Below are 14,590 nucleotides of genomic sequence, written 5' to 3' on the forward strand. Positions count from 1 at the left end.
CAGATCGCAGTACAGCAACAAATAACAGCAGGCACAGAGGCAAGTACAGTGAATCTTCACGTACCTACCCCTGATCCTAACTGGGACCCTAATTGGGACAGGCAAGCTTTGAAACAATATCGGAGGTGGATTTTATTCGGCATTAGGAATGCGGTCCCCAAGGCAGTGAGCTGGTCTAAGCTATATGAAATAAAGCAAGATGTAAATGAATCACCTTCTGAATTTGTGGGAAGATTAAAAGATGTGATGCACAAATATACAAGTATTGATCCTGAATCAGAGGAAGGAAGGAAAGAGTTATGCCATTTAACAAAAAGTCAATCCACGGAAACATAAGGAAAAAGGTACAAAAGCTTCATGGGGAGGACCAATGTGATTTGGTAAAAATAATGGATGTAGCCTTGGAGACCTATCACAATCGGACCACTATTGCTCTGGTGCAAGTTCTCTGAAATGGTTCAAATGGTTCAGCAGTACTGGGGAGGGCTTTCAGTCCCTGATTCTTAATGTATATATTATGAAAAGAATTCATATAATTATTAATATAACACAATATTGTGTTTTGTGGGTTAGAGTGTGTCAGGTTTCAATTAGGAATTTGTTAATGTATATGTGGGGGCATAAGATAAGCTCCAGAGGAAAACTGGAATCTTTAGGGGAAAAAAAAAGAGAGAAAAATTGCTGCCTGTAGCTATCCCACAAGAAACCAGGAAGGGGGGAATGGCCCAGGAGGAGAGGAAACAAGGATTACATGGAAAGGGTTGTGAACAGACTCCACAGGTTATACTCGAAAGGAAAATGTCCTCAGAATCAAAATAAACACTGGAGGTTCAGTGGAACGTCAGGACAGGCAGAGAGAATGATTCCTTTAGATGAAGATTGAGGAGGAGCGGGGGAAGATTCGAATCCCTCCCCAGCAGAGCCCCTGGCTACAGTTAGGTTGAGGAATGAGAAGGTAAAATTCCTTGTAGAAACAGAAGCTACTTATTCTGTTATAAATACTTGTAAAGGGCAATTAAGCAAACAAAGAGCTTCAGGCATTGGTGCCACAGGTGGACAGGAACCCGGCCTTCCTTTACATTGGAGAAACTGGCAAACAGATGTTGAGCCATCAAGTTCTTTGCATGCCCGAGTGCCCCATGCTGGTATTGGCAGAAAGAAAAGGCAGAAAGCTGAGCTGATGGTGATACTGAGACTTCTGAAATTGTCAGAAAGCCAAAATTTGCTTTTACGGCAAATTTTTAGGCAGTGATAAAAAAACTTTTAAGGCAGTTTTTAGCACACTCCAGAGAATATTGGTAATCACGTTGCTTACAAAGCAGCCAAAGAAGCTGTGGGTTTGGACCTTTCATTACTATTGCCTCATAAGTATCAGAGCTTGGATAATGAAGTTCCAAGTTATCAAACAGAGGATGGGAAATTACCTAGTCTTAGGAGCCAAGAAGCACGATGAAGGATGGTGGGTTACACACATGCCTCCTGCAGACAGAAGGCTCCTGCTTTGTACCCAGCACCTCTGCAGGCAGAGCTGAGCTCCAAGCACATGAACAAGCCCAGCACCTCCTCCTCACCCAGCCCCTGCTCCTACAGCTGCGATGGCACCAGCACATCTCCTGACAGCTTCTCCTCCCTTTAGAGCACGCACCCACCATGTGTTTCAAGCCAACACTACAACAGGATTGCAAAGTCAAAGAACACGTACCTGGATGCGCAGGGCAGGCACGGGAGATGCAGCCTCCCGAGGGAGGGGTCTCCTCTGCACTGGTTCCTGCAGGGCTCTGGCTCCTTAAATAGCCCACGCTCAGCGTGGGGGCCCCGTCACAATGGGTGTCTCCGCAACGACCACCACGGCTTTGTGATGGTGGCAGCATCGTGCCCATGGCACTGGGCACCCAGGGTCTGGGACTGGGTGAGCTTTAAGGTCCCTTCCACCCCAAACCCGGCTGTTGATGTGAGGGGTTCACCAATGCAAGGGAGTTAGGGTTAAGGGATGATTTATCAGGGGCTGAAGCTGCTTGTTAAACAATGTAGACTGTTGATAAGAGGAAGGAACCCTAAATTATTTCCTGCCCTCTGGACCCCTAAGCTGGCTAAAACCAGCTTTGCAGTTTAAACACCCAGGGAGCCTGCACGACGACTAGAGTTGTAAAGTTCAGGACCGAGTTGAAAAGTTCAGGCCCAAGGAAGACTCATTTATTTCATCTTGAGACCCTCACACACAACCACCAGGAGACACTGCGCAAGTGCAAAGGTCCTTTTAGCTCATTATTATACGAAGCAGGGATAGGACATGAATACGTATAGGCACATTGTGCAACCTAATACATATGTATTACTTTAGAGGATAAATGTAGAGGGAAACAACGCTGGGCTGCGCACGCTTTCGGAGGAATGATCCCCCATGCATCTCAGCGCTGAAGAAAGCATACCTACTTTACAACGTTAATGAGTTGTGGAGTTTATCCGCATATCACTGTGACTGCATGACTGTAAAACAGGATCTGCATTCGGCTGCAAAAGAGCTCTCAGCACTGAGTCAGGCCCAGGATGAGGTGCAGACATTTGTGCAGGAACATCCTGTCTCTGCTGCTGACCTCGGCAGAGGCCACTGGAGCCCATTGAGGGCAGGTCAGGCCCGGAGAACAGCCAGGATCAAGGGCAGCAGCGCCACCTCCTCTGAAAGAAGCCCCAGGGCTGAGGCTCTGCAGTCTCTCCTTTCCCCTGCACCACCCTTGGCTTTCAGCCCCACAGCAGGGCCCTTCTGCAGCCTCTTCTCAGCTCTTGTTGTTCGCTGGCAGCTTCCAAAGGCAGTTGTGCCTCTGCCAGAGCCAGAGCAATGGCCCAGCCCGTGCTGCGAAGTGTGGAGTGCTCTGATGGCACCATCAAGTGCCTGCAGGGCTCGGCAGCGCTGGAAGGAGCAGAGCTGTGGGGCCTGACCCTGCTCCCGGGGCAGAGGCAGGTGAGTTCCAGCACTTGGTGTTTCTTAGCAGGAACCTTCGAAGCCAGGATCGAACCGGGTACAAGCGGGATGGAGCTGGGATTGAACCGGGCATAGAGCCAGGATCAAACTAGGACCGAGCCGGATGGAGCCGAGATGGAGCAGGATGGAGCCGGGATTGAACCAGGATCGGGTGGGATGGAGCCCAAAGGAGGCGGTCAGGAGCAGAGTGAGCAGGGCTGTGTCAGGGATTGAGTGGGAAGGGCAGGGCTGTGGGTTGGGATTGAGATGGGGGGCAGGGGGTCGGGGGCAGAGATGCAGTGGAGGGATTAGGGCTGTGGGAGGGGATGGAGCGGGGTGGGCAGGGGGTACAGCAGGGATGCGGTGGGGTGAGGTGGGCTGGGCTGTGCCAGGAGGGCACAAAAAGCGAGGCCTGACCCAGCAGGGGAGGTGCAGGCACTGATGGAGCCCACTCTGGGGCAGGGGCTGGGCATGCTGGGGATGGCAGCAGGACCTGCCAGTGAATGCACCCACTTGCATTGGATGGGAGTCACCAACAGCTCCCCAGCTGCAGCCTCAAAATGACATCTGCATAAAGGTACTTGAGACTAAATCTAACAAAAGAGCAATTATCTTCTGGCATGCAAGTTTCTAAAAGATGACTTCTTTAAAAATAGTTTGATCCAGCTTGGGGTTCTCTAATTACATTGTGACAGCTTTAAGGGTTAGTAGGATTCAAACTACCTTGACTAGAAATAAGCATTAAAGGTAAACCATGTAAGCTCAAGAAGGCAACTTGAAGAGCACAGGAGGTAGCACTGTGAAAGACAGGACATGCACTTGTGTTCAGTAGGGAGATATTCTGTGATTCTGTCATTTACGGCTTTAGTGTTACTGAGCATTTTATTAAATACGTCCTCATCACTCTGCTTCCCTCGGTTGATTCTAAGTGCTTGGCACAGATGGGCTGGCAGGACTGGGGCAGTGGGGAGATGCCCAAAATGCTCAAGCGCAGCATTAGTCAATGATCCAAAAGTGCTGGTGGGCTTAACTAGACAAAATCTACCCTCCAGAATGCTCCCTACCCAAGGAGATGGGGACCCAGGTAGGGGCTGTCCTCAACCCTTCCAGTCAGGGGAAAGGGTGTGAGAAGGAGCAAACTGATACTGCATGTCCACAATTGGTAGATTATAGACACTGCCCCAAACTGGGTGTTTTCTTGCAGTCCTGATGCTGGTGCAAAGGCAATCCTGAACTATTTGGTGGCAACCATCAACACAGCAGACTCATGATTCTCAGGCCTTGTGGAATCTTGGTTGTAAATATTGACTGTGAGGGAGCAGCTGTTCTATGAGCTTCCCACTTGGGCACGCCGGAGCGCCTGGCCAATGCTCTCAGTGCAGCCAACACTGAGATGATGAGAAACTGCATGGCCCCGCGAGTCAACAGTAACAGAGCTGGCATAAAGCCCCTTCTGTTTCTAAGGGTATAAAAGCAGGAGTCTCTTGTAGCCAAATCTGAGGCCTCACCTATGGGTGGATGCACTGCATAGGAACTTCCCCATTACCTGAGACTCCTGCCATCGTCTGCAACGGGGCTTTCCAGCTGAAGTGTGGGCCTGGATGATGATTCGGTGGTGACTGGTGATGTGTTTCTTCTTAATCTCTGTTCTCTCTATGCAGTATTGGTTTGATGCATTGCTCATTTTCCTCTGTACTTTACTTGTATATTTATACATATACGTGGTTTGTTTTATTGTACTTATTTACTATACAGAGATATCTACCCAGTTTGCTTTAGTGTGCTTGTTTAATTTACTGTGCATGTTATCCAGCTAGCGTGTGATCCTTTTGTTGAGTACCCTGCCTGTCAGAAGAACACTTGTAAGCCCAGCAACCTCCCTGCCTCTCTTACAGACACCAGGTCCTGCTGCATTCCCCAAGGTGGAACTGGACATCTACAGAAAAGGGGGTCCCACGTACACGATGGAACCAAAAGCAGCCTTGGAGGAGACAAAATAGAGAAGCCGGGGCCAGCAGACTACTGCCCAGGAAAGGTAAGGCAGCCTGCCCACCTCTCCTCCTCTGCTTTGCAACTACCAGCCTTTGAGCATCCCCACCTTCTGTTGGGGCTTCTGAGAACACACGATCACCTTAGCGGAGTGACCAGCCACAGGACAGCAGGCCTTCTCCCCTGCTTTGGCCGAAAGCTGAGCAGAGGGAGGCCAAGGAACTGATTTGGATCAGAAACACTTGCTGGATCTGCTGCTGCACACCTGAAGGGAAGTGGACTTGGAGCTGTGACTCATTGTGCTTCAGAGGGGAATGGTTCAGACAAGTCATCCTTGTGGAGATAACTGAAAGGGCCTTATTAATGACCAATGGTAATTGATCAGTGACTGAATTAAAATCAAATGGGAATCCAATGGTGATTTAGCAATAATTGAATTTTAATTCAACTGTGAATTCACAACGATTTGAAGATGATGTAAATGATAATTTAGATGATGACTTGGGCAATGACTTTGAATTCCAGTATCTGTTTGATGCCCACAAGAAAGCTGGAGGGGGATTCCTTACAAGGGCATGAAGTGATCAGACAAGTGGGAACGGCTTTAAGTTGGCAGAGGGGAGTGAATAAGATAAGACCTTAGGAGGAAGTTCTTCCCTGTGAGCGAGGTGGGACACTGTCACAGGTTGCCCAGAACGATATCCATTTGGCAGCAGGTCTTTCCTGGTTCCAGGCATGCAGAGAGGCAGCTCTGACCAGATTTACCACAGACTTAATACAGGTTTGATGAGGAGAGAAATTCTATTGAATAAGGGTCAGGACTGAAAAAGTGCTCCTTGCTCATGGCAAGATTGGAGTAAAAAAAACCATAAACACCCAGTTTGCCAGATTGGGGTGGAATTTGATATGCGATGACCCCTAAAGCACCCTGAGAGCATCCTCAGGACCCTCAGAGCACCCCTGGGATACCCCTAGAGAATCCCAGAGAATGCCTGAATGCATAGAGTGCCCAGAGAAGCTGTGGCTGCCCCATCCCTGGCAGTGCTCAAGGCCAGGTTGGACACAGGGGCTTGGAGCAAGCTGCTCTAGTGGAAGGTGTCCCTGCCTGTGGAAGGGATTGGAGCTGGATGAGCTTTAAGGTCCCTTCCAGCCCAACCCAGTCAGGGATTCCATGATTCTCTGCTGTGCCAATGTCGGTCACTCTCTACTTGTCGTAGGTGACCGTGACGCCCTGATCCATTGCCCAGGTTGAGCTGTGACCCCTTGCATGCTGCACCTCCAGATCAAAGGCACTGAGGAAGAGCAGCCCGTGAGGGACCTCCCTGAGCCAGCTGGGAAGAGGCTGGTCCCCTACAGTGACTCCTGGAGCACCCCTAGGTGCCCAGTGCCATGGGCACGATGCTGCCGCCATCACAAAGCCGTGGTGGTCGCTGCGGAGACGCCCATTGTAACAGGGCCCCCACGCTGAGCGTGGGCTATTTAAGGAGCCAGAGCCCTGCAGGAACCAGTGCAGAGGAGAGCCCTCCCTCGGGAGGCTGCATCTCCCGTGCCTGCCCTGCGCATCCAGGTACGTGTTCTTTGACTTTGCAATCCTGTTGTAGTGTTGGCTTGAAACACATGGTGGGTGCGTGCTCTAAAGGGAGGAGAAGCTGTCAGGAGATGTGCTGGTGCCATGCCAGCTGTAGGAGCAGGGGATGGGTGAGGAGGAGGTACTGGGCTTGTTCATGTGCTTGGAGCTGAGCTCTGCCTGCAGAGGTGCTGGGGGTGAAGCAGGAGCCTTCTGTGTGCAGGAGCTGCTGGTGTCAGAGGTGCTGAGAAGGTGTCAGGGCAGGAGCAGCCCCTGGGCAGTGCAGCTGCTGGTGCTGTCACTGGGAGCTCAGCACAAGGGGACCTGCCTGGCTCTGGCAAGGCCCGTGCAAGCCCATCAAGCATTGTGGAAGGCAGGAGGGGTGCTGGCAGGTTCCAGTGATCCCTGTGCCAGGCATTGCAGAAGTCACAGAAATTTCTAAACTGAAAAGTAAGAAACAAACCCCCTCAAAATAACTTTTATCAGATGCTCTTTGCAATCTTCCTGCACTCGGAAACCTCCAATGTGCTGTGCAATCTGCAAGGATTGACAAAACCCAAAGGTTTTCATGAGCCCCATGGTGTATTTGGGCTGAGTCCATGAACCTCAGCTTCTGAGAGGAGACTGAGGAAACCTCTCAAGAAGTCCAAGTCAGAAACAAAGCCCCAAGTCCCTTCAGCATTAATGGGCCCCACTGAGGGCTCTTACTGACAAAGCCTCCCCAGGGACTCGTTAAAGAAAGTAACTGCAGGCTGTGATTACTGGGAGACAAAGGCAAAATGCAGGTGTTTGATGGTGAGAAAACCTTGGTTTGTTTGATGAAGCAGAAAGGCCAAGCCCTGACCACAGCCCTTGGAGAAGTAGAGCCTGAAATCCTGACAATGAAAGTTCTCCTCATAGACCTTGATGAAAGAGGCAACTGCTATAGCCATGGGGACAAAGACCTTTTGTTCCTTTGGGCCTTTCAGCCTTGCCAGAATCCTCACTCATCTCTGCTGCAGGCTGTCCTGCACTGGCCCATGCCTGCACCTCTTTCCCTTCAGGCTCTTGACACCCATCTTGCTTTCCCACCTGGCTCTCACCTGGCATTTCTGTACTTTCAGTCACATCTCTGCACCCATCGCTGTCTGCTCCTTGACACACAAAGCCATGGGCTGAGCCAGACTCCCTCTGGGTGACCTCTGGCACCACAACTCCACATTTGAGAGACATTTCTCTTTCCTAACTTTGAGTCTGAACCTTCCAAATGGCACTTTGCAGAGGTTTCCTTCTCTTCCTGCTAGCAAGAAAATCTCCATCATCTCTGAAGCCACATTTCAAGTAGTTGTAGGCTGCTACTATAGTGTCAATTCAGCAGGTGGAGTGAATATTCCTCAGCAAGGCCATCTAAAGGAGGCTTCTAGAGGAATGGGTGATGCCATCAGGATAGAGAGCTAAGCACCATGGGAGAGCAGTGGGAAAAGCCAATGGTCTGGATTGAGAACTTCCTGGCAAAAGCCATAAGGAAAGGTGGTGTCCTTGGGTGCAAGGTACCTCATGCTGTGGGGATGTTAGCGTCAAGATAAACACATAAGCACCGGAATGGTTATATGAGGTGCTTTATTGAGGTGCCAGGAACCAGGGGTACTCACCCAAATCTGATTCCAACCTCGTCACATCGCGTTCGCAATTTATACTTTAAAAGTCTCGCAATTAATGCATATTCAACATAGGTTGCTACACTAACTAATACATATGCATCAGGGATTGCTTCATCAGTCCATTACAACATCAGCCTCTTCTGTGCTTGCGCAGCCCCCTGTGGTGGTCGTCTTGTGGTCGTCCTGATGAAGTAAGGAGTCTTCCTCACTCTGCCCTTTTCACCTTTGATGAAGTAAGAAGTCTTCCTCACTCTGTCCTTTTCACCTCTCTGTTCTTTGGATTGGCCCCAACCACTATGTGGACGCACCTTCCTTTGATCCTCACTTGGTTGCCCTTGGTATGTGGTTCAATCTTTGATTCTGCTAAGTTGGAGTTTCACAGTACATTCCTTCCTACACATTTGTTTCTATTCCTAAGGCTACCAGTATAACATTTAGTTATAAAGTAACTAAGCACAAACCAACACAATTGTAGTATTCAATGTATGAAGCTTTGATCTATGATTTTAAACACAATCACCTATTGGAACAGTTATAAAATAACTAAGGTGCAGTACAGCAAAGTTACAAATTTTAACATGTGCATAAAGGCTTTCTATTGTTTTTACAAACTTGTCAAATATAATGACCACTAGAATGGAATATGATTATATTTAACATAAAATTTTATCTGTTTCCTAACAGGGACAGAGCACCTCATCTGGGACAACTTCCTGCCTCTAGCACCCTCTCTGCTGTGCACACCTCTCTCTCTGCCCACACTCACAAGTGTCTCACAGAAGCTTTGCACTTCCCCTGCAGCAGTGACCCCTCACTGCAGGAGGTTCCTGCATTCTCCAGGCTCAGGGATGGATCCTGCATTCCAGGCAAGTTTGGGTAGTGCAGGAGAGGCAGACAGGGAGGTCGGCTCATGGGGCATGAGGAGCAGTGTTCAGGCACCCCCAGCAGTGGGCATTCCCCATGGGCCACGCTGAGGCATGTTCCCATGAGGGAAACTTCTCAGATAGCTTCTGGTTTGTCCAGGCTCTGCAGCCACACTCCAGGAACACCTACTCCTCCTCCACCTACAGACATCAACTGCTCTCCATTGCTGGGCTCCATCCTGCTTGTAAGGATTGGTTAAAACCCTGAACCATCACCTTGCTTCTTGCTGACTTCCCTCCACCCTCCCTCACCTCCCTGCACACTGCTCATTGCCACCAGTAACTCACTGAAGAGTTAAGAAGCTCTCAAGGCTTTCCTCAGGGGGTGACCATGTTTCTCCATTCACCATTGATGGAGTGCCAGGTGTGAGGTTCCTGCAGAGGCAGAGCTGCCCCTGGGCAGAGCCCTGCTGCCGGGAGGGGTGTGCAGGGCAGAGCTGAGCACACAGCCCATGGGATGGGCTCTGGGAGCACTGAGAGGGAGCAGAGCTGGGCCCAGAGCAGCAGCTCCTGGCAGGGACAGCTCCAGGCAGCAGAGACACGGGCAGGGAGTGGGGGGAAAGTGCAGCCCAGGCCTGGGGAGGGTGCGTTCAGGCAGCTCTCTTGGTGTCTGGCACTGGAGGTGGCTGCTGGCCATGCTCTGCTGGGCACAGTCCTTTGCTTCTCCCCATGAGAGCTCCCTGATCTGCCCTTTGAAACCGTGCTCCCCTGCTCTCAGCACAGGACAGGTGTTTGTGGGGGTTCTTCAGATCAATTTGTGTGTGAAGGCATCTTACAGGCACTGCAAGTGAAAGCAGAGGGCAAATGGGAAAGGACTGATGGACACTGCAGCTCACCTGGCTCTGCACTAAGTTATAAAGAGCTCAGAACTTCTCCCTGTTTCAATACTCTTCTGGTTTTCAGTCATACAGAGAATGTTTTATAACCAAAAAAACAACTCAGCAGTGTTATGCTAGTAAATAAATAACACAGTTAAAGCAGTTGACGTCCAGCCCCAGCAGCCTCTCCCCACAGGCACCACGTTCCAGTCCCTGCCTGTCCTGAGGGCCTGTTGCTAAACCGAATCCTGCTTGCAAAGTGCGTTCCTGAATTGGGGATCTGAAACCTGGATGGAGTATTCCAGAGCATCCCTTCCCTTGTTCTCCTGCCGTGCTCCTGGTCATACAGCCCGCCATGCTGCTGTCCTCCCTTGCTGCCAGGGCACACGCTGCCTCCTGTCCAGCTCCTGCCCACCCAGACCTTTCCCATGGGCTGCTCCCAGCCAGGCAGCCCCAGCCTGGGCCATTGCAGGGGAGTCCCCTGCAGGGACCCCTGTGTCCCCTGCTCTCCTGCCCAGGACACCCTGAGAGCTCTGCCGCTCCCCCATGCCATCCCATCTCCCCACACCAGCACAACAGCCCCCGGCCCTTGGGCTCCTCAAGAGCTCTTCCTGCTCCAGGCACAGAGCAGCCATCCCAGAGCTGGAGAAGCCAGAAAGCTGATTTCATTCCCCTTCATTCCTGCCATGAGAGGACATAGCACAGAGCAGAAGGTGCTGCAGGATCATTTATTTAACTCAAATACTGTGAGATCCCCCTCTGCCACAAAGTCTGTGGGTCACACAAGACGACTGGCTACTTAACCAGGAGGAGATGAAAACTGACATTTCTATGAAGGAAACATCATCACAAATTGAAACAGGAAAACAAATTTAAAGCAGCAAAGACAGATGTGGCCTGTCATGACCTACAATGGAAGCCTTTGGCAAAGGACAGCAGGCAGTGTATGGCTGCTGAAACACATCCAGTCACCAGCTTCCTCACAGCATCCTTGAGCTCCTGGTTCCGCAGGCTGTAGATGAGGGGGTTCACTGCTGGAGGCACCACTGAGTACAGCACTGACACCACCAGATCTAGGGATGGGGAGGAGATGAAGGGAGGCTTCAAATAGGTAAAGGTACCAGTTCTGACAAGCAGGGAGAGCACGGCCAGGTGAGGGAGGCACGTGGAAAAGGCTTTGTGGCGTCCCTGCTCAGAGGGGATCCTCAGCACAGCCCTGAAGATCTGCACATAGGACCCCACAATGAACACAAAACAGCCAAGTCCCCAACAGAAACTTAGCACAAGAAGCCCAACTTCCCTGAGGTAGGAATGTGAGCAGGAGAACTTGAGGATCTGGGGGATTTCACAGAAGAACTGCTCCACAGCATTGCCTCGGCAGGGGGGCAGTGAAAATGTATTGGCTGTGTGCAGCAGAGCAGTGAGAAACCCAGCGCCCCAGGCAGCTGCTGCCATGTGGACACAAGCTCTGCTGCCCAGGAGGCTCCCGTAGTGCAGGGGCTTGCAGATGGCAACGTAGCGGTCATAGGACATGACAGTGAGGACAGAAAACTCAGCTGACATGAAAAAGAGAAAGAAAAAGAGCTGTGCAGCACAACCTGTGTAGGAGATGGCCCTGGTGTCCCACAGGGAACTGGTCATGGATTTGGGGACAGTGGTGGAGATGCAGCCCAGGTCCAGCAGGGAGAGTTTGAGGAGGAAGAAGTACATGGGGGTGTGGAGGTGCTGGTCGCAGGCTGTGCTGGTGATGATGAGGCCGTTGCCCAGGAGCGCAGCCAGGAAGATGCCCAGGAAGAGCCAGAAGTGCCAGAGCTGCAGTTCCCGTGTGTCTGCGAATGGCAGGAGGAGGAAGTGGGTGATGGAGTTGCCGTTGGACATCTGCTGCCTCTGGGCATGGGGCACTGTCACAGGAGGAAAAGGCAGTGAGAGGTTACGGGAGACTTCTCAGGATAAAACCAGTTCATTTCCCATCAGATTTCCACCATCCCCGCAAATGCATTTTCCCTTTCCTGGTGCTGGTGGCTGAGTGTGCTGGCAGAAGCACTGTGGCTCCAAGGACTGTGTAGTGCATAGTCTGGAGACTTGCAGGGTCCATCATTCTTGTTCCCAGCTCTCCTGCTCAAGACAGCTGCGTGAACGCACCCTCCCCAGGCCTGGGCTGCACTTTCCCCCCACTCCCTGCCCATGTCTCTGCTGCCTGGAGCTGTCCCTGCCAGGAGCTGCTGCTCTGGGCCCAGCTCTGCTCCCTCTCAGTGCTCCCAGAGCCCATCCCATGGGCTGTGTGCTCAGCTCTGCCCTGCACACCCCTCCCGGCAGCAGGGCTCTGCCCAGGGGCAGCTCTGCCTCTGCAGGGGCTCAGGAGCAGCTCACACAAGTCCTGACAAGACTCTCGGTGCCTTCTCCAAAGCAGAGAAGGAAATTCCCAGCTCCCACTGCCCAACCTGCCCACCAAGAGTGGAAAACATCAGAGCTCAGGATCCTTCCCTATCAGGCAATCGCTGCCTCAGTGTCTTTCAGAAGGACTCTGCAAACGTGCTCAGAGTGATGTGGAGCTCTGAGCAGCCCTGACCCACACACAGCACCCTCTCCAGTGCACAAGAACTCTTTTCCTTCCCTGCCAGGGGATGTTTCTCCACCCAAAGCTTCTCATCCAGCACCGTGGGCAGCTCCCTGGCAGGCTGAGTGCTGACCCTGGCAGGCAGCAGAGTCCCTGCCCCTGCACACAGCCCCTGGGCTGCAGGCACCCTGCTCGCAAGGACAGCACTGGGCACCCCTGCCTGCACACCCACATTCACAGCCTGCAGCCAGCCCCGGGACAAGGGACCTGCCTTGTCCTGTCCCTCGCATGGTGCAGAGAGAAGCCCTGCTCTGCAGCACATCCTCCTCCTTATCTACACAGAGAAACCAAGAGAGTCCTCCTGACAGATCCCATGGACTGTGCGAGGCAGCAGCTTGAGGAGATCCCTCCAGGAACTGCGGCCGCATTGCCCTGCACCCAGAGCCTTACCATGCACAGGGCTGGGAAGGTTTCTCCTGCAGGGAGCTCTCAGCATCCTCCCCTGCCAAGTACCTTTAAGCTCTCTGAGGCTCACAGGTCCCCCCTGGGTGCCTGCAGGCAGTGCCCCAGCCCTGCTCCTGGGCAGAGCTGTCTCTCTGCAGCGCTGCCCGCTTGCCAGCATCTCTCTGTGTCCCAGGAGCCTGGCCCAGCTCAGCAGCAGAGGCCCAGCCCAAGGTGGCTCTGCCTCTGCCCCACTGGGATCCCTCCAGGGCTCCCTGGTGCTCCAGGCGAACCCCATCGGAAACAGCCTGAAGCAAGCACTGATGTTTCCTCCCTCAGCTGGCAGACACACTGCCTGCCTGCAGTGTCATTTCTCTGATGAGAGACAGAGCTTGGTCTGCAAAACGAGATTTTGTAGAATCATGGAATCACTGAGGTTGGAAAAGACCCTTAAGAACATTGAGTCCACCATTAACTGAACACTGGCAAGCCAACACATTAAACATGTCCCTTAGACCATGTCTTTTATAGACCTCGAGGGACAGTGACACAACCACTTCTATGGTCAGCCTGTTTCTTGTCCCTTCATTAGACAGGACAGCCAAGACAGGACAGGCTAGAATGTCAGAAACAAAGCAGAAACCAGTCAAATCGGGGGGTACTTGGTGGATAGCAGCAGTGCAGTGATTGCTGCAGTCACCTGCAGAAAAACAGAACAAGGGCAGATGCCCCACTTTGGGAAGGAATTACAACAGCTTATGTGTCCTCCAGGATACTGGAGGAAACATGGACCTGGATTCTCTACCATTGCTCACCCGCTGTACTCACTTTTCTGAAAGGGAAAGCCATGGGAATGGAATCCAGAGCATGAGGAAGCAGGAAATACCTAATACAGGAATTAAAACCGTACCAGTCACTTGGCCTGTACACCTCCACTGCCTTCCATAGTAGAATGGGGTTTTGCTGAGCATGGCTCTTCCTGTGACCTATTCAAACTGGCTCTGATGGACCAAAAAGAACTTTAATGTTCAAGTCGCCTCTTTCAAAGACACGGAACTGAGATATTCTGAGTGGGAAAAGGGACACTTGTCTTTAGTTCCAGCAGTAAAACAGAGAACATTGATCAAGAACAAGCAGTACAAACCATCCATTCAATCCATTCAGTTGACTTGACAGTATCTCAAAGGGAACTGCTCCTCAGGATGGAGTAGCACAAACCCACTGGCAGAAAATGGCATGCCTACCTACCGGGGGATGAAGAGGAAGTGAAATTATCTGAAGGACAGAATGAAGTTTCTAGACTGTAAATGAAGAGCAATCAGCATTACAACAACCTTTCAAACCCTCACCAGGTTTAGAAGCACCCCCCTTTCAACAAGGGAACTTCAGCAGAATGTTTCACTGGTTCACTGATGCCTCATCAAAAGGGATCTTAGAGTCATAGAAACATCCAGGTTGGAAAAGACCTTTAAGCTCTTCCACTCCAACCCTTACCCCAGCACTGCTGAGGCCACCACTAACCCATGGCACTCAGGGCCTCGTCTCCACGGGTTGTGAGCACTTGCAGGGACGGTGACTCCAGCCCTGCCCTGGGCAGCCTGTTCCAATGCCTGAGCACCCTCTGGGGAAGGAATTGGTCCTCAGCTCCATCTAAACCTGCCCTGGTGCAGCTTGAGGCCGTTTCCTCTTGTCCCAT

General features: G+C 51.7%; 1 protein-coding gene across 1 annotated transcript; it reads right to left on the reverse strand.

Annotated features, from left to right (window-relative positions):
- Positions 1 to 10,796: 10,796 nt before the first annotated feature.
- Positions 10,797 to 11,774, reverse strand: LOC308223301 (olfactory receptor 14C36-like; the record flags this gene model as incomplete). Its single annotated transcript, XM_080622059.1, has 1 exon — positions 10,797 to 11,774. The coding sequence occupies one exon, from the start codon at positions 11,772 to 11,774 to the stop codon at positions 10,797 to 10,799; it is 978 nt and encodes a 325-aa protein (XP_080478185.1).
- Positions 11,775 to 14,590: the final 2,816 nt, after the last annotated feature.

This window comes from Psittacula echo (genome assembly GCF_963264785.1).
Source record: "Psittacula echo genome assembly, chromosome: 6".
In the NCBI taxonomy this organism is placed as follows: domain Eukaryota; kingdom Metazoa; phylum Chordata; class Aves; order Psittaciformes; family Psittacidae; genus Psittacula; species Psittacula echo.